General features: G+C 49.4%; 1 protein-coding gene across 2 annotated transcripts in view; it reads left to right on the top strand.

Annotated features, from left to right (window-relative positions):
* FBXO31 (F-box protein 31) overlaps window positions 1–25705 on the top strand; it is a 51098-nt gene that overhangs the window by 7783 nt on the left and 17610 nt on the right. The window contains exons 2-3 of one of the 2 annotated variants that reach the window (XM_039461128.2): window positions 14961–15032; window positions 17009–17095. In XM_039461128.2, coding sequence (XP_039317062.2) covers window positions 14961–15032; window positions 17009–17095 — 159 coding nt within the window. The remainder of the gene's footprint in view (window positions 1–14960; window positions 15033–17008; window positions 17096–25705) is intronic. The other variant, XM_039461131.2, reaches the window with a different exon arrangement.

Genomic DNA, 25705 nt, shown 5'->3' with positions numbered 1-25705 from the left:
GATCAGTGAATCCTCCTGCCTCTGCCTCTCAGGTAGCTGGGACTATAGGCATGTGCCACCATGCCTGGCTAAATTTTTTGTATTTTTTTTGGAGAAATGGGGTCTCACTGTGTTGCCCAGGCTGGTCTGGAACTCCTGGCCTCCAGGGACCTCCTGCCTTGGCCTCCCAAAGTACTGGCATTACAGGCATGAACCACTGTGCCTGGCCTTCATATTTATAATGGGTTTATTGGGATGAAATCCTGTCATAAGTTGAAAAGCATCTCTACTCTCTGATCTTTATGATAAAAAAGGGAAATTAAAAGCCAGTATTTAATGTTGTTTTCAAATGCAGAAGAAAGTGCTATTTCTGTTCTCTTTTGATTTGCCGATGCACAATATGAGAGCTGTGGCTTTGGTTAAACTTGGCAGAAACTGGACGGGTCATCTGGGGAGGAAGTGAAACCAGCAAGTTAGTGGTTTAAAAGTTGGCTTTAGGGAGCGGAGGCACACACCTGTAGTCCCAGCTACTCTGGAGGCTGAGGGAGGCTGGAGGATTGCTTGTGCCTGGGAGGTCAAGGTTGCAATGAGCCTTGTTCATACTGTTGCACCCCAGACTGGGTGACAAAGTGAGACCCTGTCTCAAAAAACAAAACAAAACAAAACAAAAACAGTTGGCTTCAGGAATATTTCATGTCTAGGTGTTGTGTCTCACATCTGTAATCCCAGCACTTTGGGAGGCTGAGGCAGGAGGATCACCTGAGGCCAGGAGTTGGAGACCAGCCTGGGCAACATGGTGAGACCACCTTCTCTAAATAAGTAAAAAAAGAAGTTAACCAGATGTGATACTGCACGCCTTTAGTCCCAGCAACTCAGGAGGCTGAGGTGGGAGAATCACTTGAGCCCAGGAGGTTGAGGCTGCAGTGAGCTGTGATCATACCACCAGTCTGAGTGACAGAGTGAGACCCTCTCTCTAAAAAAAAAAAAAAACAAAAAAATACTTCATGGTTCTTGTTAGCAGACACTTGTCAAGCCTACTGGTTTCGATCGAATGGGTGGTGGGTGGGCAGCTGGCTAAAGGCACTGTCCAGGCAGTAGTAACACCGTGACTGAGCCAGGAGATGGGAACACTGGCCCACGTCCTGTCATGCAGTGGGATCTCAGCACTGTAGGGAAAGCCCTTTTCCTTGTCCTCTGCCTTTCCACTGGGAAGGAGTGCAGTTCTCTCTATTTTTGCAGATTGAATCTCATACACAGCTGTACAGAGAAACATCTTTTCACTTAGCAAAGCACAAGAATAATGAAGGAAAATGGTGCTTATTAGGGAATATTTTATTTTTCCCTGCTCTGTTGCCCAGGCTGCAGTGCAATGGCACGATCTTGGCTCCCTGCAACCTCCATATCCTGGGCTCAAACGATCCTCCTTCTTTAGCCTCCCAAGTAGCTAGGACTACATGCATGCACCACCATCCCTGGCTAATTTTTGTATTTTTGGTAGAAATAAGGTTTTGCCATGTCGTCCAGGCTGGTCTCAAACTCCTAAGCTCAAGCAGTCTGCCTGCCTTGGCCTCCCAAAGTGCTGGGATTATAGACATGAGCCACCACACCCGGCCCTAACATTTTTTAAGACTATTTTTTTTTAACTTTAAAAAAAATTTAAAAAGAGGCCGGGCGTGCTGGCTTACGCCTATAATCCCAGCACTTTGGGAGGCCGAGGCGGGAGGATCACGAGGTCAAGAGATCGAGACCATCCTGGTCAACATGGTGAAACCCCGTCTCTACTAAAAATACAAAAATTAGCTGGGCATGGTGGCACGTGCCTGTAATCCCAGGTACTCAGGAGGCTGAGGCAGGAGAATTGCCTGAACCCAGGAGGCGGAGGTTGCGGTGAGCCGAGATCGTGCCATTGCACTCCAGCCTGGGTAACAAGAGCGAAACTCTGTCTCAAAAAAAAAAAAAAAAAAAAAAAAATTTAAAAAGAAAGTGAATCTGGCACCTAGAAGGTGTTGAGTTGAGGTTTCCCCTTTCCCACATCTCATGGGACATGTCCTGGGACTTGCCCAGGAGAACTCATTGGTTGGCAGAGGTCCTGGCACTGCATGCTCACCGATTCTGTTTGTAATGCAATGATGTAATGCATCTGACGCTCTGGGGTTTGTCTTTTTGTCTGGAAAGGCCATGTACACATAGGGCATCTTGGGATCTTGGAGCAGAACAAGTGTCCTCTCAAAAAACAAGTGTGTTGCTGCTGTCTCTCCCCTTTTTGGGTCAGGGTCCTTTGTCAGTGATGCTGTCCCTGGCCACTAGGGTGATAGAGACATTAGCCAGGACTCACCAGGCCTGCTGGGCATGAGTGGAAGAACAGGACACATCTGAAATCTTGAGAAGGTCCTATGTGATGGGATTGTAACGTCAGACTCACAGAAGGGTCGTGAACAGCTTCACAGTGATTGTTTGTGCCCTTTGGGAGGGAGTGGGATTGGGATGACCACTGCACCTTAGTGAGAGGGTGCTCCCTTGGCCAGTGGGTGCCTGTCATGAGTGCTGGAGGAGGGGCAGAAGTCCTGGCTGAAGCAGCCAGGCTTCTCAAGGCTCCTGTCCACACTGAGACTGTCATTGCAGGGATGAGACTGAGCATGAGGCACACTGGTGGTCACCTCATTGCTTAGCACCCACATATTCTGGTGTTTGACAGGAGGCACCTGGGGCTGTGCCCAGGCTTTGGTTTTTCCATTTCCCATCCTGGCTGTGGGAGCGTTTGCAGATCTGCTGCATTATTTAAAAACAAGTTTCCATGCAGTAAGGCTGGCAGCTGCAGACTGGGGTGTGTTGGGGAGTGCTGGGCTGCAGCTGGGGTGTCCCTGTGCCTTAACTTCCTTTTTAGCCTCAGAAGCAGAAGCGTTTTAGCCATATTTCCTATGCATGGTAATTATCCCCTAATCTAGTGCAAACACAAACGCAGTCTTTCCAGTCAGTGTTCCCTTTTCGTTTTATTTGGAAAGCTGAGTGTAAAGCACGTAGGGCACCAGCCACCAGGTTCCTCAGCACTCACTGCCCTGTCTGCTCCCTCCAGCTTCTGTCTGCTCCGGGGAGGCTGAGGCCCAGCAGTGTCCCAGGGGCCACAGTGTCTGCCTCTGCCTGTCTCACCTGGGGGTACAGGGCCGTCTTCCTTGGGTTCCCTACCTGCATGCCCAGGGTCACCCTGCTGCCTCCCCAGTCACGCCCACCCACAGGTGCCTATTCCCCTGGATCTGGCGGCTGGCGTGGCCTTTCCCTCTGAACTCTGCAGTGCTGACTGCAGTCCCTGGCGTCAAGTGCCCTGGGGCTGGGCGAAGCTCTCTTTCCACACTCGGGCGCTACCAGCTTGCCCCAGACGGCGTCTTAGTGTGGTACCTTTCTCAAGTGGTGCTTTTGGGAGGATTATGCCAAGTGCCTTCTTGCAGCAGTCCCCCGCAGTGCTATGCGCAGAATAGTAACTCTGCCTCCCTGCCCCTCCAGGCCCAGTATGCTGAGTGCAGGCTCGGCCCTGCTGGCCAGGGTGCCACTTCCTGCCTTCTTCATCTTCCCTTCCCACCCGGATGAGGCGGGGTGAGGGAGTCTCACGAAGCGAATGAGTCTTCCCTGGGCCCCTAAGAGAGAGGAGAGAGTAGGACAGGGGGACAGTAAGGGCTCTTCCAGACTTCTCCCACGAGAGGTGGGATGCAGAGATGCAGGCTGTGCCTATTTAGGCCTGTGTTGCGTGGACGGGGTTTCCAGTAAGTGCCACCACTCAGCGATTAGCTCTGTTGGACAAGAAGTCCATGTGCAGAGATTGGTGGCCCCTGATAGTTGAGTCATGAGAGTACGCAGCTTCAGTGTAGCCGGATTCAGGTCACTGGCTGTTCTGTTTCTCTTGGCAAACAGTTTTTAAATAGCATTTTTTTTTTTTGGGAATTTTCCTATTTATTTTTGAAACAGAGTTTCACTCTGTCACCTGTGTGACAGAAATTGAGACCCTGTCCCTCTCTCTCTTTTTTTTTTGAGATCGAGTTTCGCTTTTGTTACCCAGGCTGGAGTGCAATGGCACGATCTCGGCTCACCACAACCTCCGCCTCCTGGGTTCAAGCAATTCTTCTGCCTCAGCCTCCCAAGTAGCTGGGAATACAGGCACGTGCCACCATGCCCAGCTAATTTTTGTATTTTCAGTAGAGACGGGGTTTCACCATGTTGACCAGGTTGGCCTCGATCTCTTGACCTTGTGATCCACCCATCTCAGCCTCCCAAAGTGGTGGGATTACAGGCGTGAGCCACCGTGCCCGGTCGAGACCCTGTCTCAGGAGCCAGAGAAACGTATGAAAAATAGTCACGCTGTGGAAAACAGTGTTGTAGTTCCTCAAAAATTTAAACTTAGAATTACCATGTGATGCAGCAATTATGCTTCTGGGCATATACCCGCCAAAAGAAAGGAAGGAGCGCAGACATCTTTACCCCTACGTCCGTAGCATTTTTGTTTGTTTGTTTGTTTTAGACGGAGTTTTGCTCTTGTTACCCAGGCTAGAGTGCAATGGCGCGATCTCGGCTCACTGCACCCTCCGTCTCCGGGGTTCAAGCAATACTCCTGCCTCAGCCTCCCCAGTAGCTGGGACTACAGGCGTGCGCCACCATGCCCAGCTAATTTTTGTATTTTTAGTAGAGACGGGGTTTCACCATGTTGACCAGGATGGTCTCGGTCTCTTGACCTCCTGATCCACCCATCTCGGCCTCCCAAAGTGCTGGGATTACAGGCGTGAGCCACCGCGCCCGGCCCCGTAGCAGTTTTATTCACAGTAGCCAAAAGGTGAAGACGTTCCAACTGTCTATGAACAAACAGATGTACACAGTGTGGTCCTGCACGGTAGACTACGATCCATTCTCACAAAGGAAGGAAATCTTGATGATGCACGCACCTTAGGGACATTATGCTAAGGAATAAGCAGTCACCAAAGGGCATGTACAGTATGTGTCCGCTCGTGTGAGGTGCCTTAGTGTAGTCCAAATCAGAGAGGCAGAAAGTAGAATGGTGGTTGCAGGGGGTAGGGGCTGGGGAAGTGGGGAGTGGCTTGGCTGTTCAGTGGGGCAGAGTGTGTTTGGGAAGATGAGAAGGTTTTGGGCCGGGCATGGTGGCACATGCCTGTAGTCCCAGCTACTCGGGAGGCTGAGGTGAGAGGATAGCTTGAGCCCAGGAGTTCTGGGCTGTAGTGCGCTATGCCGATCGGGTGTCCGCACTGAGTTCAGCATCAGTATGGTGACCTCCCGGGAGCGGGGACCACCAGGTTGCCTTAGGAGGGGTGAACCGGCCTAGGTGGGAAACGGAGCAGGTCAAAACTCCCGTGCTGATCAGTAGTGGGATTGCGCCTGTGAATAGCCACTGCACTCCAGCCTGGACAACATACTGAGACTCCATCTCTTTAAAAAAAAAGGGTTTTGGACGTGGTTAGTGGAGATGGCAGCACAACGATGTGAAGGTACTTAGTGCCTCTGAACTGTATAGTCCGCAGTGGGTAAAATGGTAACTCATATTTATTTTTACCATGATAACAAAACTAAATTGCGACTTCAAATATGCCAATCAGAAAACTTACTCTTACATGAGCAAGTGAAAAAAATTAAAGGAATAAAGGCTGGGTGCAGTGGTTCATACCTACAATCTTAGTACTTGGGAAGCCAACACGGGCAGATCACTTGAGGTCAGGAGATTGAGACATGGTGAAACCGGTCTCTACTAAAAATATATAAATTAGTTGGGCGTGGTGGTGCATGCCTGTAATCCCAGCTACACAGACGGCTGAGGCAGTCATTACTTGAACTTGGGAGGCAGAGGATTCAGTGAGCCGTTGTGCCACTGCACTCCAGCCTGGGCAACAGGAGCGAAACTCTGTATCAAAAAAAAAAAAGAAGCCGGGCGCGGTGGCTCAAGCCTGTAATCCCAGCACTTTGGGAGGCTGAGGCGGGTGGATCACGAGGTCAAGAGATCGAGACCATCCTGGTCAACATGGTGAAACCCCGTCTCTACTAAAAATACAAAAAAAAAACATTAGCTGGACATGGTGGCGCGTGCCTGTAATCCCAGCTACTCAGGAGGCTGAGGCAGGAGAATTGCCTGAACCCAGGAGGCGGAGGTTGCGGTGAGCCGAGATCGCGCCATTGCACCCCAGCCTGGGTAACAAGAGTGAAACTCCGTCTCAAAAAAAAAAAAAAAAAAAAAAAAAAAAAAGAAAGCGTCCAAATTAAATCCTTAGCAATCAGAACAGTTGATTCACTAGATTTTGCCAACTGCCAATATGTTGGACTGAGGTTATCTGTTCCTCTTTCTGAAGCTATTAAGATAAATAATTACCAATAACACTTCCTCTTATAAAGGCAAATAAATAAATAAATAAATAAAAAGAAATAGATTAGCAAGGAAACTTTTAGCAAGTACGCTTTGTGCATTAACAGCCTGCAACACTGAACTCGTTGCCTGGAAGCGGGTGCTGGCTGTCTGGATTCTTGGGTTGGATCTGTGCAGCAGGGTGGGAGTTAACACTTGTCAGTCTTTCTGGAAAGAATGGTGCATGATTGCTGCAAAGTACGCTGGCCTGAAAGCTTTGTAAAGGGCAGTTTCCCTTGATGACTCATATGAAAAAGTTTATGGAACAATAAAAGGATGTATAATTTTTTTAACTCTATTTTTAAAAAGACTTTTTCCATCATGTGGAAAATATTGAACATTTCTAGTAGGAGGAGTTGGGTCAGAATGACGTTTATTCTCCTCTAGTATGTTTGTTATGATCTTTTGGTGACAGTAGGAAAAACCCGCTAAGGACTGTTGTATTTCTTAGCACTGTGCCATCATTTTGCTTTCCTTCTGAATTTTTTTTATAGATGGAGTTTTGCTCTTGTTGCCCAGGCATGATCTCGGCTCACTGCAACCTCTGCCTCCTGGGTTCAAGTAATTCTTCTGCTTCAGCCTCCCGAGTGGCTGGGATTACAGGCATGTGCCACTGTGCCTTGCTATTCTTGTATTTTTAGTAGAGACAGGGATTCTCCATGTTGGTAAGGCTGGTCTCGAACTCCTGACCTCAGGTGATCCACTTGCCTTGGCCTCCCAAAGTGCTGGGATTACAGGCATAAGCCACCATGCCCAGCCTCTTGTGAATTTTAATGGCATTTTTGTGGATGCTTTATCAAGTTGTTGAGTTCGTCTCCCACTTGGTATTAGCAATACATTTGCTGGTGAAGTGTACAGAAAATTATGGTTGCCTTGGGCTCCGTTGATGTGGTTATTCTAGCTAAAAACCTTGGAATCATTTAGAAGTCCAAGCAGTTAATAAAGGGCTATGTACATTGTTTCTGTCAAGTCAGAGGATGCATTGGGCTTAGTGAAAATTCATCAGCCTTTTTCGAAAAGTCACAGCCTTCAGCAAGCTGAGCAAAGATAAACTGCCTGAGGAACAATATTGATGCCTTGCGGAGGACTGTTATGACTTCAGGTGCCATAAAACAAGCACAAATGGATGCTTTTCCCAGTGTCTGCCCGTTTACCCATTGGTGCAGGGCATCAGAGCATCTTGCCTGCAGCATTAATGCAACCATGAAAATGCGAAAACTGGAGGAGAAGCACCCACAGTCCAGACTGTCAGTGAGGTGTCATGGGCACTGGTGGCATCTGGAACCTGCAAAGGGACTGTCCTTTAAACTGCACAGTGAACTGAAGCTCCAGTCTCACTATGCAGTAACTAACGATTTTGAGGTACATCATTTGTGTAAGAAGAGGACAGAATATTTATGGAGAGTCAGAGGAAATAGTGACAGCTGGCTGGTGGGTCTCAGGAAGAGCCGCTTGACCATCAGGGCACTGGCAGAGCCCCTGGGAATTTTGTTTCAGTTGGGGGCTGGGCTCTGCTCAGTGAAAGCAAGTAGGCCAGTTCTTCTTATTTCCTGACTTCAGTGGGTGTGGCCCGCTGAGCTGCTCCAAGAGTGAGTGGTCTGCACTGACAACCCATAGTCCCTCAGATTGACAACCCATTACATGCAAGTATCATTTTATCCCTGCTTTGGATTCACAAATATCATATTTCTTTCTTTCTTTTTTTCTTTCTTTCTCTCTCTCTCCCCCCCTCTCTCTCCCTCTCTCTCCCTCTCTCTCCCTCTCTCTCCCTCTCTCTCCCCCTCTCTCCCTCTCTCTCCCTCCCTCTCCCTGCCTCTCCCTCCCTCTCCCTCTCTCTCTCTCTCCCTCCCTCTCCCTCTCTCTCTCTCTCTCTCTGTCTCTCTCTCTCTCTCTCTCTCTCTCTCTCTCCTTCTTTCTTTCTTTCTGAAACAGGGTCTTACTCTGTGGCCCAGGCTGGAGTGCAGTGGCTTGATCATCACTCACAGCAGCCTTGAACTCCTGGGCTCAATAAATCCTCCCACCTCAGCCTCCCAAAGTGCTGGTGTTACAGGTGTGCCACTGTGCCTGGCTAATTTTTGAAAAAAATGTATAGACAGAGTCTCATGATGTTGCCCAGGTTGGTCTTCAACTCCTGGGTTCAAGCAAGCCTCCTGCCTTGGCCTCCCAGAGTGCTGGGATTACAAGTGTGAGCCATCGTGCCCATTGTGTTGGTTCTTCTTTATTTTCCACATTGATATTTTGGATGTTGCCAGAGAGTGCTCCATTTGCCCCTAGACGTGTGTACCCCTTTGGTTGCAGAAGAGTGGAGGTCACACTCCTAGCAGCCAGCCCGTCTGCCCTCTGCCTCCCCTCTCTCCATGTGACAGCCCATGATGGATGATCCTGTTGGCTGGAGCTCTTTCATCCAGTTTTTTTTTGAGCCACTATGGTTCGTAAATATTTTCCCATTTGTCCTCAGTGGCAGCCTCTGGGCCCGCTCCTTTCCTGAAAGCTGGCTTTGCAGTTCTGCTCCCTGGCTGTTTCCAGGTGACCCTCCCAGCTCTGCCCTCCCCGTTCTGCCGCACCTGGAGTCCTCAGGGCCCTTCCTACTCTTTCTGGGCATTTCCAGGACTGCTCTGCCCTGATCCTGCCTGTTCTTTTCACCTCTGCCTGAGCCCTTGCTACCACAGTCCTGGGTGTTGTCTCCTAGGAGGTGTTTATGATAAGGAGCTGCTGATTTTTGTTTTTTTTCCTAAATTAAATACTATAGGATTTATTAAAAAATTGTAAGAAAGGGCAGAGTTTCCATATGCTCTGGTTTCCCCAGTTATCATCTTCTGTTAGTATGACATGTTTGTCACAGTTAATGAACCACTAGTGATCCATTATCATTAACCAAGCCTGCACTTTATTCAGATTGCAGCAGTTCCCACTCACGCCCTTTTCCTCTCCCAGAATCCCGTGTGGGAGCCCCCGTGCCATTTAGTCCTCACGTCTCCTCTGGCTCCTCTGGGCTGTGACCGTTTGTTAGACTCTGCTTGGTTTTGGTGACGTTGACAGATTATTATTATGTTTTTTATTTTATTTTTGAGAAGGAGTCTTGCACTGTCGCCAGGCTGGAGTGCAGTGGCACAGTCTTGGCTCGCTACAACCCCTGCCGCCGGGTTCAAGTGATTCTCCTGACTCAGCCTCCCGAGTAACTGGCATTACAGGTGCACGCCACTGTGCCTGGCTAATTTTTGCATTTTTAGTAGAGATGAGTTTCACCATATTGGTCAGGCTGGTTTTGAACTTCTGACTTCAAGTGGTCATCTGCCTGCCTTGGCCTCCTAAAATGTTAGGGTAACAGGCATGAGCCACTGAGCCCAGCCTATACTCAGGGTTTTTCAAACAGTTTTTTCATATACTGTTAACTAAGAAAAAACTGTATTTTGCTCAGAACTTTTCCAGAAACTGTTTGGAAATGCATGTTGCCATGGTGGTGCTGCATATGGTGGGCCGCAAGGGCAGAGCAGGGCTTCTCCAGCCATCTGGGTATCTTGGTGAGATGCTGATGCTGATTCAGTGGGTCTGAGTGGGGCCTGGGACCCCCTGCTAGGCTCCCTATAAGGCCTGTGCTGCAGCTCCTTGGACCACACCCAGAGCAGCCAGGCTCTGGTGAAGTGTGACCTGAGCATTGCATATCAAAACGCACCTTGATGGATTTCTGTATTTCTTTCTGTTATAATTAGGGCAGCATTAACTGTTTAGAATTGTGTATTGACTAGTTCCTTTGCTTTCATGGAGGATCTATGAGGTGTTAGTAAATCTTTGTTTTAAGGAATGGGATTGGTCTGAGGGGGTTGAGAGCCACTGTCTTGCCAGGGAGGTCGCTGCCCTAAGGCTCAGGAGCCTTCTGTGGCTCCCCTCTGCCTGCAGAGAAGTCCTGACCCCTTGGCTTGGCGCAGAGGCTCATTCCACCTGCCTCTGTTTACTTTGCTCTACTCCCAGTTTGAATCTCACCTTATAGCAAATTGGTTTTTCTCTTCCTGTCATCACTACAAAGACCTTCATATCCTCACAGAAAATGCTGTAATTATTGGGCGGCCTGCCTGATATTTACACACACACACACACACACACACACACACACACGCATATAATATAAACATGTATATAATATATATATTTAAGGAATGGAGCCTCACTTTGTCCCCCAGGCTGGAGTTCAGTGGTGTGATCTTGGCTCACTGCAGCCTCGACCTCCTGAACTCTCATGATCTTCCCACCTCAGCCTCCCAGGTAGCTGGGACCACTGGTGTGTGCCACCATGACTGGCTAATTTTTGCATTTTTCGCAGAGATGGGATCTCGCCATGTTGCCCAGGCTGGTCTCAAACGCCTGAGCTCAGGTAATCAGCCTGCCTTGGCCTCCCAAACTGCTAGGATTATAGGCCTGAGCTACCAGATAATTTTTTAAATGTTTTTAATCTGCAGAGTTAAACTAAATGATGGTATTAGTGGTGGGATTTCCTCCCAGAATTCACTGTAGCTGAGAAGTCATATCTCGTGGTTGTACTGCATTATGGCGGGCTGTGGCCTGGAGTGACACATCCCTTGGTCTGATGGGTGGGCAGTGACATGTCCCCCGGGCCTCTGGTACAACCTGAATAGTTGGTTGATCTTGGTATTTGGCCTGAGCATTCTGACTTCCACACTGACAGGCACTCCCTGGACCTCTGGAGTTGAGCGGCGTCTGTGTGAACTGGCCCAGGCCTAGCCGCATCCTGGTGCAGCCCCTGCACCTCCCCGCTGCACACCTGGCCATCTAGGGCCTTCTGGCTGCTGCTGCGCTCACTCGAGTGCCCTGTGATTTTCCAGAGCAGAGTCTGACAGCTGTGCAGAGCAGGCAGGCCCCTGTTGAGCTTCGTGCTTTGTCCTTGTGTCGAGTTTCCCTGGGGTCAGCCCTCCTGTGCGGTCAGGCGTCTTGCGGGATGAGCTCCGTGGCCTGGTGTAGTCCCTGTTGCTGCAATCTGTCTGCGCCCCTTTCCGGATGGCTGACTTGACAGAAATAACTGGACTCCAGTGATCACTTGGAAGGACAGATTGTGTTGTGTCAACATAACCGAAATAAGATTGTAATGGAACAGGAGGTGGGGCGGCTGCCAGCCTGCGGCCACAGCTCTCACCCGGCAAGCCCTGTCCTTCCCGTCCTTGCTCTTCGTCAGTGTCTTTCCCCTACCCCTTTCCATTTGTAAACATTCGCTGGTGAATTTTCTTTTCTCTCCATCTAGAGTCGTAGGATGTTGAGAGCTCAGAAGGGGGAATTTACAGATGATCCAGTCCAATTCCTTTAACTTACAGATGAGAACTGAAGATGTTGCTTCAGTTATTTGTAACACAAACTGAGTCTTTTATTATAGTTTGCCTTTTTCCTTCACAGCTCAGGCAGTGTTGGTTTTGTTGAGAGTCCCTCTCAGAGAGACTCTCCCAGAGTCCCTGTGCGTTCCTCTGATGGAGTTTTGATTTCCCCATAGCATGTAACCATATAGCAAGACATTTTCCTTAAAAACCTATTTATTCTTGCCATTCTAGGTAGTCACCCTGGACAATTGGAGAGCTCGTCTAAAGAAACAAAATTCTCTGGAGGAAACTGCAGAATTTTCCTCATTATTATTGTATCATTGACAATTTTCACTTAAATTCTTACCAGTCCTTGGTCCTGCCCGGCAGGCAAGCATCAAATGTCCCAGCTCACTCTGGAGGCCCATAGACCATGAGGCAAAGGAGATGAGCCGCTGTTGGGTTTTTCTTCTGTTTTTAGCTCCTACCCCGCTGCTGGTTTTCTCTGTCATTACTAGTAGGAGTCCCTGGGCTGCTTCCTGCTGCATCTCAGCTCCTCATCCCTGGCCCTGACTGAAAGGAGGACAAAGGTCCTTGTCTCCTAGGCCCATTTGCAGTGAAGACAGGTGTTCCTGACTCCGCTGGTCATAATCACAAAGTAATTGATAAATCAGTGTTTTAACTCTGGCCAGGCATGGTGGCTCATGCCTGGAATCCCAACATTTTAGAAGGCCAAGGTGGGCGAATCGCTTGAGGTCGGGAGTTGGAGACCAGCCTGGCCAGCGTGGTGAAACTTGTCTCTACTAAAATTACAGAAAGTAGCCCAGCTTAGTGGTATGCACCCGTAGTCCCAGCTACTCAGGAGGCTGAGGCAGGAGAATCGCTTGAACTGGGAGGCAGAGACTGCAATGATCTGAGATCTTGCCACTGTACTTCAGCCTGGGCAATAGAGTGAGACTCCATCTCGACAAAATAAAAATAAATAAATACCTGTTTTAATTGTGGCCACTACACTACAGCCTGGGCAACATAGTGAGACCCCATCTCTTAAAAAAAAAAAAGCCAGTAATGAGTATGTGTTGAAATAATAATTATATATATTGAGCGAAATAAAATATTAACATGAAATTTACCTGTTTAATTCTACTTTTTTTTGATGTGCCTACTAGAAAATTTAAATGCTATTTGCAGCTTCCATTGTGCTTCCATCAGGGCAGCCCTGGCCTAGATCTGGAATCAGCAGCTCCCTGGGCACAGCTCTGCAGGAGATCTCCAGTGACTCACTCATCTTGTTCCTGTTTCTTTCTCCAAAGAACTAAAATACGCCTCTTTGCTGGTTGTGTTCATTAGTGGAGCCACTCTGGGTACTCCTCTCTGGAGCCTACTGGATTTAGGATGCAGTTTGCCCACTAGTAGGGGATCCTTGGGCCACAACTGAGAGGAGATGCAGGCGTTCCAGTAGCCCGGGGGTTCGGAAGTGGAATACACCGACAAGGCTGGAGCCTGCACGGCCCCACTGGAAAGAGCTTTGCCAAGTAGCAGCTACCTTCCCTCAGCTGGTGTCTCCACCCTGTCTGCTTCTTGAGCTTCACTTTGAGTACCTTCAGTGCTTCCAGTTAGAGAAGGATTTGGGGTAATAGCATGCCTGTTATTGAAAAGAAGGGATGAGGCTTCCTGATGAGTAGGGCTTATCAAAAGGTGTGTGATGACGGAGCAGCCCTTTAGAGCCACCTGGCTACCCAACCACATTGTATCCCCATTCCTGTATCGTGACTGCTGACTGAGCTCTGATGGTCACCAGCCTCACTGGGTCTCGGTTTACCTCTCTGCCACAGGGCAGGGTCCTGACCTTTTTTTTTTTTTTTTTTTTTTGAGGCGGAGTTTTGCTCGTTACCCAGGCTGGAGTACAATGGCGCGATCTCGGCTTAACGCAACCTCCACCTCCTGGATTCAAGCAATTCTCCTGCCTCAGCCTCCTGAGTAGCTGGGATTACAGGCACGCACCACTATGCCCAGCTAATTTTTTGTATTTTTAGTACAGATGGGGTTTCACCATGTTGACCAGGATGGTCTCGATCTTTTGACCTCGTGATCCACCCGCCTCGGCCTCCCAAAGTGCTGGGATTACAGGCATGAGCCACTGCGCCCGGCCAGGGTCCTGACCTTTAAGGTCACTGTCAGGCTCTCATGCCTGCACAGGGCATAGCACAGTCAGTGTAAAATGCAGTGGTCAGTGTGGAGGCCCAGGGCCCCCGTCCTGTCTCCTGTGTTGTGCCCCTGCCACATCCTCACTGCAAAGGAAGCTTTTTCCTCTAGGCTTCAGTTCTTGGTTCCAGTTGACTGCAAGCTCCAGTTCCTTTGTAGAGTCACATCACATCTCTGCACCTGTTTTCTCTCTGTTAAAGTGGAGACGACTGTAGTGGCTCTCTTGCGGGGCTGCTGTAGGTTGCAGTGAGGTGACACCCAGCATGGCTCGGCATATTACATAGTACGCGGAAAGCTGAGAACACAGGCGTCGCCAGTAGCAGCTCTTGGCCCACCTGCAGTTGTGTGGTTGTGTGGATTAGCCCCCGTCAGTCTTTCCTTTCAGAGGCTGGCGAAGACCCAAGCCAGAGGACCCAGGGTTTTGGTTGGGACATGGTTGGTGGTGGAGATGGTGATTGTGAGAAGTGGAGCTGTGGTGGGGTGGGAGTAGGGGACAGAGAGGATGGTGCTATCAGCAGGTGAGGGTGTAAGGATGGGACGGCAGGGAGGTGTGAGCCCTGCACTGGGCCCTGGCCAAGGCCAGCCAGTGTCGAAGGGCCAGTGTTCACCCCTTTCCCCGTGTCTTGCACAGTCCCCTCCTGGCTTCTGGCTGAGATGAACATGGCATAGGCAGGTACATGGGGTGGACTGGCCTCTGGCATTGCCTGGACCTGAAAACCCATGGTGACTTTGTTTCCATGGAATACGGCGCTGTGTCCAGACAACTGAATTCTACCTTACCTTATTCATAAACTAGGGATTGTCTGATTTTGGTTTGTGTGGTCAGGCTTCTTGAGTTTGTTAGAATAGATAATGCGGGTTATTATTTTATAAAGGGTGACATTGACTAACATAGAATGTCCTCATGGATGAACAAGGGTATTGGCTGAATGTGGAGAAGTCAGTGAAATCTCCACAGTGACAGACGCCCTCTGGAGATGGGGCCAAGGCTAGGTGTGCACCTCCCCTGCCAGCCATCAGCAACCTGCCCCTGTCTGTCGCTTTGTTACTTCTTGATTTTAAATTTCTGCAAATGTTTCTTGTTACAGAGTACGGTGTTTGTGAAAACTTGCGGAAGCTGGAGATCACAGGCGTATCTTGTCGGGACGTCTACGCGAAGTGTGAGTGAATCTGTTCGTCATCATCCATGATTAACTTTGTACCAAAAGCAGACAGTGCACATCAATCATAAATAATAAAAGTGATTTAGTCCACACTTTTGTTTTCTCAGACACCGTCTTACAGTCACATTTTGAATACAGCACCTGTAGTAGTAGCACTGAAATTGCAGCGGGGGCGCTCTGTTCTCCCATTCTGGGCGTTGTCGATACAAGTGTCTTTTATTAGGCACCTTGAAGCTCTTTAGATCTGAGAAATGTGAGCTGCACCAGAGCGATTTGGCTGGTCCTGGAGCTGCCTATTTCTCTCCCTTCTGGGCCTCCAGCTTTCAGGATGGGACTGGCCATGGTAATTGGGAAATTAAGCTGTGGCGCCTTCCATCCAAGCCCCCAGGTACGCAGAGGCGGCCCCCCTGCTGGAGTTCTCCTTCCCCTCAGTGTTCTGTGAGCAGGATGAGCCCCCCTAGCCCTGTTTCATGTTTCTCCAGTTCCCTGCTTTACAGTCACCGGCAACACTCACTGAACAGGCAGAGGCTTCTTGGCCCAGGCTGTCTTCCTGAGGGCATTGCCTTAGTGCCAGGGACTTCCCCATTTCTCACTCATTGGACAAAGCTCTTGGTTTTTTTTGAATGGTCAGAGGGTTTTTTTGAGTGTCTTATACCACAAGTTTTCATATTCTGACTGTTCTTTGAGTTTCTTTTCTTTTTCTTTTCTACAAGGCAGATGCTCTTTGAGTTTCTTAGGCCATTTGGCCCATATCATTTCAAAGTGACATGAAGACATACTTCTAAGAGTTTTAAGCACCAGAAGTCACATCCTGGTAGGGACACAGGTGTTAGGGTTTTCTTTAACACCCAGAGGAGTGTACACATGGATGCTCCTCTCAGCTGCGGGGGTCAGGGGTGTTGCCTGGTCACTGCATCCTGCTGTCCGGTGGGAGAGGCCATCTGGGCACAGGTGAGCAGGAGGTGATGTGGCTGAGGGCAGGGCAGGGGGGTGGGGACAGAAGGAGGGGATAGGAGGACAGGGCATTGGGAGATTCTTTTCACTGCTGATTCTTAACGCCTTGAAGGTGTTTGCAAAATGCAGAGAATTCACATCATCTGTTATTTAGTTTCCCTTGGTGTGTATTGCCCCCAGTGTTTAGTCTGCATTGGCCAAAGCAAATTTCAGGGTTCATTTTCACAACACAGGAATTATGCTTTTCTGTGAATTTGCTTTAAGGCTTATCCAGGAGAAAATTACTTAGCTTTGGGAACAGCTGGTGGAAGAAATTCACTCTTAGCTCCATAAATGGATGGCGTAGTTGGCCAGCCTTGGTTGAGCTGTGTGAGGCTGGCCTGAGTTAGCAGGCTGGGAAGTGTCAGGTGGGTGCTGGGCAAGGTGAGTGTCTTAGTTGTAGAAGGGTTCTCTAGACCAGGCGTCCCCAAACTTTTTACACAGGGGGCCAGTTCACGGTCCCTCAGACCGTTGGAGGGCCGCCACATACTGTGCTCCTCTCACTGACCACCAATGAAAGAGGTGCCCCTTCCTGAAGTGCGGCGGGGGGCCGGATAAATGGCCTCAGGGGGCAGCATGCGGCCCTCGGGCCTTAGTTTGGGGACGCCTGCTCTAGACGGTCATCCAGATACTCACTGGCCAGGACACCTGCCCTCCTACCTCCTGAGCCCCAGCAAGCTGTGGCTGGGGGCCTGCGGAGAGTGTGCTGGCCACGGGAGGAGCATGATTGATCGGGTGTGGAATGAATTCCCAAGCTTGCTGCCACCATGAGTTTCTGCTGGGACCACTGTTGGAAGGAAAAAGTGTTACAGTGTTCTTTCCAGCAGGCTTCTCAGAGCCTGCCTCCCTGTGTCCTGGGTGGCTGCATAAACACGGGGATTATATCACACTGTTGAAGGGCGGGCATTGGGTCATATTAACGCTGTTTGCACAGTCCTGAAAGAGCTATCCTTAGTCCTTTCCCTGCTGTGTCTGTTCAGGTATAAACCCTCGCGTGAAGTCGGGACGTTTTATGAAAATTCTCCCTGATTATGAGCACATGGCGTACAGAGACGTTTACACCTGCCGTATGTACCTCCCGCGAGCTCTGGCTTTTTGGGCAGCCCGCACGGCCAAGAACTGCATGGGGAGGGCCCTCCAATTCACACATGGGACAGCTTTGGTCCTGGGAGCAAGCAGACCTCGTGGCTTTTTGTCGTCTTTTAACGTTCACTTGCCACAGTGTGGCTCTGGTTCGGCTGTGACACAGATCACGCCTGTATGCAGGACTCCAGGCCATATTTGAGTCATCTTTCTGCAGTGGTTTCTGTCGAGATCACTTTCATGCACATTTTCACATTTATCGTTTATTGAGGAGCTACTGTAGAAATTCATGCAGAGGCAGAGAGGAAAGAACAGAGTAGAAGCTTTAAAACTTTTATTCTAAAGTTAAATGTGAATAGTTGACTTCTGAGCTTTATTAATCACATCTTAATAGCCTATTTGAATTAAAAATCACATCTGCATATACCCTCAATAGACAAATGCAGGTAGCAACAGTTGATTCTTTTTTTATTTTTTTGAGACGTAGTCTCACTCTGTCACCCAAGCTGGAGTGCGGTGTCACAGTCTCAGCTCACTGCAACTGCCCCCTCCTGGGTTCAAGTAATAATACCACCTCAGCCTCCCAAGTAGCTAGGATCATGGCCGGTGAATTTTTTTTTTTTTTTTAAATGGAGGTTTCACCATGATGGCCAGGCAGGTCTTGAACTCCTGCTCTCAGGTGATCCACCCACCTCGGCCTCCCAAAGTGCTAGGATTACAGGCGTGAGCCACTGCGCCCAGCCGGCTGGTGAATTTTTTTTTTTTTTTTTTTTTGATTTTTAGTAGAGACGGGTTTTACCATGTTGCCCAGGCTGGTCTTGAACTCCTTACCTAAAGTTATCTGCCCATCTCAGCCTCCCAAGGTGCTGGGATTACAGGTGTGGGCCACTGTGCCCAGCCAACAGTTGACTCTTTAAAACTTAATTCTTCTTTTCTGCTGGGTGTGGTGGCTCACACCTGTAATCCCAGTACTTTGGAAGGGTGAGGCATTGGGAGGCTGAGGCAGGCAGGTCACCTGAGGTCAGGAGTTCAAGACCAGCCTGGCCAAGATGGTGAAACTCATCTCTAGTAAAAGTACAAAAACTAGCTGGGTGTGGTGGCAGGTGCCTGTAATCCGAGCTACTCAGGAGGCTGAGGCGGGGGAGTCACCTGAACCTGGAGGTAAAGGTTTCAGTGAGTCGAGATCACTCCAGCCTGGGTGACAAGAGCGAGACTCTGTCTCAAAAAAAAAAAAAAAAAAAAAAAGAAAAAGACTTAATCCTTTTGATGGAGCTCTGGAAATTTCTTTAAGACACAGTCATAGGAATTTAATGCTGTCTCCATTTTTTGAGACACTATCTTGCTTGTTGCCCAGGTTGGAGTACAGTGCACAGTCACAGCTCACTGTATCATTGAACTCCTGTCTCAGCCTCCCTAGTAGCTGGGGCTAGAGGCATGTACCATCATGCCTGGTTAATTTTTCAGTTTTTTTATAGAGATAGGGGTCTCACTGTGTTGCCCAGGCTGGTCTTGTACTCCTGGGCTCAATCAGTCCTCCCACCTTGGCCTCTCAGTGTTGAGAATGCAGGTGTAGCCATTGCACCTGGACTGTTTCTGCTTTTATTAGCTCAGAGTGGTTGAGTGGTGATAGAGACAATGACTTTCAGCTGTCTAGAAAGAGATTAAAAACACCTGCCTGCTCTAAAAGCTGTGTAGCCGTTTCTAGAAGCACGTGGAGCCCATACTACTGCTTTCTTCAGCCCACCAGACTGCTCATGAGTCAGCATTGTCTATTGAGAGCAGACCTACATGTTCAGTTTCATGAATACCAGATTTCTAAAAACACCTACTGAAAGCAGAAAGAATAAGAGTCGTTTATAGAACTTCTCCTAGTGTCCTGCCAAATCTCAGCAGATCGCTGCAGTAGGGGAACTGGGCCTCTCTTTACTGAGGGGACCTTGCTGAAGTCGGGGAGGAGGTACCTGGATTTGGTTAGCCCACACTTCAGGGTGGTGTCTGAGTGCTTTACACACCTGCTAACAACACTGCCTTGTTGAGGTGAACTGTCTAGCTGAGTGGAGGTGGAGCCAAGGGACCTTTCAGGAGTCTGGACAGTGAACAAGGGGCTGGAAGCGGCCGAGGTGGGAAGGGAGGGGTGGGCAACGTTTGAAGACATTGTGCTGTTCTGGACTGACCAGCCCTTCATCTGAGCAGTCAGTGAGCAGAGCCGTGGGAGGGAACGGTCAACTTCATGAGCTCTAAGAACCGTCTCTCCTTGGTGGTGACAAGAATGTGCTGGGTGAGGGTGTTTTTCTTTTTTTTTTTCTTGAGATGGAGTCTTGCTCTGTTGCCTAGGCTGGAGTGCAGTTGTGTGATACGGGCTCACTGCAAACTCTGCCTTCTGGGTTCAAGTGATTCTTGGGCCTCAGCCTCCCAAGTAACTGGGATTACAGGCACATGCCACCACACCTGGCTAATTTCTGTATTTTTAGTAGAGATGGAGTTTCACCATGTTGGCCAGGCTGGTTTTGAACTCCTGACCTCAGGTGATTGGGCAAGGGCTTTTCCATACAAGGGGGCTAGCACTGAGAGGCTCCTCATGTTGTACGTCTGTCCCACGACTTCTCTGGAATGTGCACTGTGGATGTAGGATGGAACTCTGTTCCAGCTGGTCTGGAACTCCTAGGCTCAAGTGATTATCCCATCTCAGCTTCCCAAAGTGTTGGGATTACAGGCGTGAGCCACTGCACCTCGCCAATGTTCTGTACTTTTTAAAATATGTAAAACACTGGTTCATTTTAGCCTTTACTGAGATATTAACAATGATATCCCCTAAAAATATAGAGTGCCTTTCTTAGAAATGTAGAATTCCTTGAAACATCTGGTCCTCTGAAGTTGGAGCTGAACTTGGAGCAGGCGAACATGAGGAAGAATCCCATTCATTAAATGGCTGTGGGGCCGCAGACACATCCGCAGCCTAGTTCCCAGAGCTGGTGGAGTTGTCATTTAATCTGTGTGGGGTCTCCCAGGGCAGCTGGAACAGATGAGCGCAAAGGGGGCCTCAAACAGCAGAAACTCATTGTCTCACAATCTGGAGGCCAGAGGTTCAAGACAACGTGTCCTGGGGTCCTGCTGCCTCCGAAGGTCCTTGGGGAGCCTCCTTCCTGCTGCTTCTTGCTCCGGTTGGATGGCTGCAGCCCCTGCCTCTGTCCCCACTTGGCCCCCTCCATCTCTGTCTACGTATCCATCTCCTCTCCTCGGAGGACGTCTGGCCTTGTTTGCGCCTGCGTTTCTTTCTTTTTTTTTTTTTTTGAGACGGAGTTTCGCTGTTGTTACCCAGGCCTGGAGTGCAATGGCGCGATCTCGGCTCACCGCAACCTCCGCCTCCTGGGTTCAGGCAATTCTCCTGCCTCAGCCTCCTGAGTAGCTGGGATTACAGGCATGCGCCACCATGCCCAGCTTATTTTTTGTATTTTTAGTAGAGATGGGGTTTCACCATGTTGACCAGGTTGGTCTCGGTCTCTCGACCTTGTGATCCACCCGCCTCGGCCTCCCAAAGTGCTGGGATTACAGGCTTGAGCCACCGCGCCCGGCCTGCGCCTGCGTTTCTTTATCCTAACGTGGTCGCACCTCCATTACATACTGATTACTTCCACATAGGGCCACATTCTGAGGTTCCAGGGGACATGAATTTTGGGGGACACCACTCAGCCCAGCCCCCATCGTAATGGGGACTCAGTGGGTAAAGGTGCGGGTCCTGAGGCAAGGGGGCATCCTGGATCACCTAGGCAGGCTTTGTGTTATCACAGGGTCTTTGTACAAGGGGGGCCCATGACAGGAGCAGGAGTGAGAGGTAAGAGGCTGCATGTAGCTGAAGGTGGAGGAGGGCCCAGGAGCGGAGGAGGGCAGCGGCCTTGGACGCTGGAATGTAGGGAGTGGACTCCTGAAGCCTCTAGGAGGCAGTGGCCCTGCCCACGCCTCGGCTGACAGAAAGGCAGCTCATGTCAATCCATTTTCTTCCATAGACTCTCCTGAGCAACACAGGACAAACCTTTAGCTAGGGGCATCCACCCATAAAATCTCCATCCCTGCCAGTCTCCTGGCATGGAGCCCACCTGTGGTGTGTGGGCCGAGGTTCGAGGACTGTGAGTCAGGACAGGTGTGGTTCTTGCAGATGTGCCAGCACCTGGGCTGGTGCCGGCAGGAGAAAGTGTAACCCCACCTTTCATGGTCCTTTCCCATTTGGCTTCATTTTGAATTCATTTCGGGAGCATTTATGCAGGGGCTTCCAGGGCAGATTGATGCCTACTTTCAATACCTGGAATTAGAGGAATGCGTTCATCTCAAAAGAGTATTCTGACATTTTTCCAGTCTTTACTGTGAGGCCAGATCTGTACTCTCAGAATGGGGTCCTGGACAGTGGCGTCCATGTCTTCTGGGAACTTGTTTGACGCAGCTTCCCTGGTCTCTTCCTGTGGCTGTCATGTCTGGAACTTCTGGCGATACTCAAGTTTTTGGACTTCTGACTTGGATTATTCCTTCCCTCCCTTTAGTAAGGGTTAAAATCTTAAAGGTTGCAGCATCTGGTAATTTATTACCAGATGTTAAAATAACATTTAGTAAGAGGTAGCGATGTCCTTATTCACATTCTCATCTTTAATGTATTTAATTTTTGGTACTGAAAAAAATGGCATAACCTTCGAGGCAGAAATAAGGTTGTTGGTTTTTTAATGTAGTTGTTTAGCCTCCTAGATTGTCAGAGAAGCATTTATTTCTTTAACTGACAGGTAAGGATTGTATATATTATGTGTTTATGGGGCACAGTGTGATGTGTTGACATCTCTTTATGTTGTGGAGTGATTTTCAGCCTGGCCACACATTACAGTCACCTGGGAGCTTCTCAGAAACCCTGACAGGTCCCCCACCTCACCTCCCTATCCCCTTGCTGATTGACTTGGCTGCCATGGGGCCTGGAGTTGACGTTTTCCCATGTTCCTCTGATTTTGATGCGCAGTTAGGGTGGAGAGCCACTCTAAACCAAGGAAGACCATCTTTTCTCTGTGTGAAGCCGATGTGTATGTATATATATTTGTTGTTGAGATGGAGTCTCACTCTGTCGCCCAGGCTGGAGTGCAGTGGTGTGATCTTGGCTCACTCCAACCTCTTATCTCCTGGGTTCAAGTAATTCTCCTGCCTCAGCCTCCCAAGTAGCTGGGATTATAGGCACGTGCCACTATTTCTGGCTAATTTTTGTACTTTTAGTAGAGATGGGGTTTCATCATGTTGGCCAGGCTGGTCTTGAACTCCTGACCTCAAGTGATCTGCCTGCCTCGGCCTCCCGAAGTGCTGGGATTACAGGCCTGAGCCACCACGCCGGCCCTGTTCCTTGCTGTTTCATATGGGAAGATAATGTGGCAGCTGCCCAAGAGTGAGCCTTTGAAGTGGCCTGGTCTTGTGGGAAGGCTTGATCACCTGCTGCCCTTGACTGAGACACTGAGGAGCTTGTGAGGAACTGAAGTACAGGGTACATTTTTCCTGGGTTCTTTTTTTTTTCCCCAGAGCCCACTTTAGTTAGGAAGGACTGGGTCCTTTGAATTTAGAAAGATAGGCAGCTAGAAGACATGTTTATAATAAAAATGGTGAGGCATTAGGGTTTACAGGTAACATTTCACACTCGTATGGGTCCATCTCTGCTCTTGACCGTCTGAATGGGAGCTGAATTCCTGTTGAAATCTATGGATTCATCTCTTGAATAAATACATTTGCTTTTGCAATAGCTATGCTTCTTTTTTTTTTTTTTTTTTTTTTTTTGAGACAGAATTTCACTCTTGTTACCCAGGCTGGAGTGCAATGGCGCGATCTCGGCTCACCGCAACCTCCGCCTCCTGGGTTCAGGCAATTCTCCTGCCTCAGCCTCCTGAGTAGCTGGGATTACAGGCACGCGCCACCATGCCCAGCTAATTTTTTTTGTATTTTTAGTAGAGACGGGGTTTCACCATGTTGACCAGGATGGTCTCGATCTCTTGACCTCGTGATCCACCCGCCTCGGCCTCCCAAAGTGCTGGGATTACAGGCTTGAGCCACCGCGCCCGGCCAATAGCTATGCTTCTTAAGGATGCTTTTTAAAGTGCATGTTCTCAGACACAGGCTTTGTGATTCCATGAGGAAGCTTGTGTCCCCTCTGGATCTGTATGCTGGCAGCCCATCTGGCCACACGGTTTCTCTGACTCATCTCTTGTTATGGTGTTGGTGGCTGTCATAGACTAAAGGAGTTGAAACCTGTTCAGCAGAGGCTGTTGCTTCCAAAGTACAGCAGAGTCACCGCTCTGAGCAACATGCAGAGCTTAAAGATCCAGGGAGGATGTCGCTTTAGAACTGGCATCCCAGGAGGCTGCTGTGTTTTTATTTCAGAAGTGCTGCGTTGAGGCAAAATAGGGAACTCCCCCTTTGTGATTGCCAGGAGTCTGAGGCAGGCTCTTTGGGCATTCTTCAACGGGGGAGCTGAGGGGAGGGGAGGAGGAGAGGAGAGTACACCATGCTGACTAGTGTTATTTTTTCCCCCTAGTATTTCATGATGAAGTTTTGACAATAGAAAAGTTGGAAGAATTGTCCAGTGAACCTCCATTTCATTGTCATCCAGCTACCCAGCTGCCCAGCTGTCCATCCCTCCGTGGACTTATTTTCTGATGCATTTCACACTTGGAGTCATCAATACATTTCACTCCTAAACACTTCAGTGTCGAGATCAGTGTCTGTTACAGTTCTTGATCACACACCCATCGAGATGTGACTGTAAAGCAGCAAGAGCGGCTTGACTGTGTCCTTCCTGTAAATGGACTCAGAGGATTCCGTAAGGGGTGGCCGGCAGCAGCCTGCACACAGCCCAGGCTCAGTTAGGAACTTCCTAAATGATAATCTGGGCTGAATCCTGGGAGCTGTTGGTGGAGTCCAGCCTCCTCTCCAAAGGCTCGAGAGGTTTCTCATTCCCTGTACCCTAGATCCAGGTGGGGGCCTCCCTGCTGCCATCTGGCCTCTTGCCCTCCCTGCTCCATCTTCCTTCCTGTGGTCTGGAGGGGTTTTGCTGCTCCAGTGCTCAGAAATCTTGCATGGCCCCCACAACCTGCAGAGCCCCGAGACCCTGCCCATTCGCTGAGTCACATGTGCTCACTCATCAGATACAGGTGTAGGACAGCAGATGGAAACCACGTCTGCCAGCGTATTGACTGCGCTGTGGTCTCTTGAGTGGTGGGATTACCAGTGAGCTTTAGGTTTCCTTTTTCCAAATTGTCTTTAGTGACTATGTATGTGTTGCTTTTGAAATAGAGGGGATTTTTTTTTTTTTGAGACAGGGTCTTGTTCTGTTGTCCAGGCTGGAGTGCAGTGGCACAATCATAGCTCACTACAGCCTCCACCTCCCCGGCTCAAGTGATCCTCTTGCCTCAGCCTCCTGGGTAGCTGGGACCACAGCGCATGCCACCACACCTGGCTAATGGAAATTTATTTTTAAAAGAGGTGACCCAGCTGAAATTGTAATCTGCAGTCCCATGACATTTTGTCCTCTGCCCCAACGTGTTCCACAATCCCTGACTTCCGCTGTTGTGTCAGATGCCACTGGGGCTTCCCAGGGACTGTATTTCATTTTCTTCATCTCTCTGTCTGTTCTTGTTTTGACCGAATAGTTCATTTTCTTAGTACTCATCTTTTGAAATTTGGAGTATCACTGGCTGCTCTCACCTCTTCATATGGACTTTGGAATCATTTTGTTAAGTTACTGTTTAAAACCTGTTGGGTTTGGGCCGGGCGCGGTGGCTCATGCCTGTAATCCTAGCACTTTTGGAGGCCGAGGTGGGTGGATCACCTGAGGTCAGGAGTTCAAGACCAGCCTGGCCATCATGGTGAAACCCCATCTTATAAAACAAATACAAAAACAAAGAAACCTGTGGGTTTGAGTTGGGACAACATTATGTGCGATTAGCTGGGGGAGTTTTTGCCTTCAGTGTTCTCCCCTTGTACAAATGTTTCTTGTCTCTGTCTTTACTGAAGTCTTGTAAAGCTGTGAGTGGACTTAGTGCCTCCTCTTGCCGATGCTGGGTCCGCTGCTCCCCCCACCGAGCGAACGATGCCTCTGCTGGATTCCTGTGCGAGTCCCTGTTACTTGTCTTGCTGAGCGCTCATTCTGCGGGACCCAGGGTTTGTGGGAGTTTTCCAGGTACACAGGCGCCAGGCGTGCTCCTCTGCCCTGCGCTGGTCTTGCTTGCTGCTCTGGTGGGTGTCCTGGGTGAGTGAGGGGCCCCCTCTCATAGGCAGCCCTCACTTGATGGTTCCCAGCACTTTCTGTCCCACCGTCAGGAGACCTGGGACCTGTGCTTGGCCCAGTGACCCAGATGGATGAGGCTGTATCAGCCTGGGCCGGTTGCCTATGGTGACCATGATGGGGAGGTGTCTGCAAAGCACCCTGTATATTCTGTCTATATAGAATATATATACAGATCTGTACTCTATACTTGCTCACCTCTTCACCTGCCAGATGAGCTTCTACGCCCAGGCTCCACTGTCAGGAAATGCAGGCCTGGGCAGGGGAAGTCACTGGGAGCCACCTTCTTCCCCATGATCTT

This window comes from Saimiri boliviensis, chromosome 1 (genome assembly GCF_048565385.1).
Source record: "Saimiri boliviensis isolate mSaiBol1 chromosome 1, mSaiBol1.pri, whole genome shotgun sequence".
NCBI lineage: Eukaryota > Metazoa > Chordata > Mammalia > Primates > Cebidae > Saimiri > Saimiri boliviensis.
The sequence above is the reverse complement of the archived record's forward strand: the minus strand, read 5'-3'. Positions and strand labels throughout refer to the sequence as shown.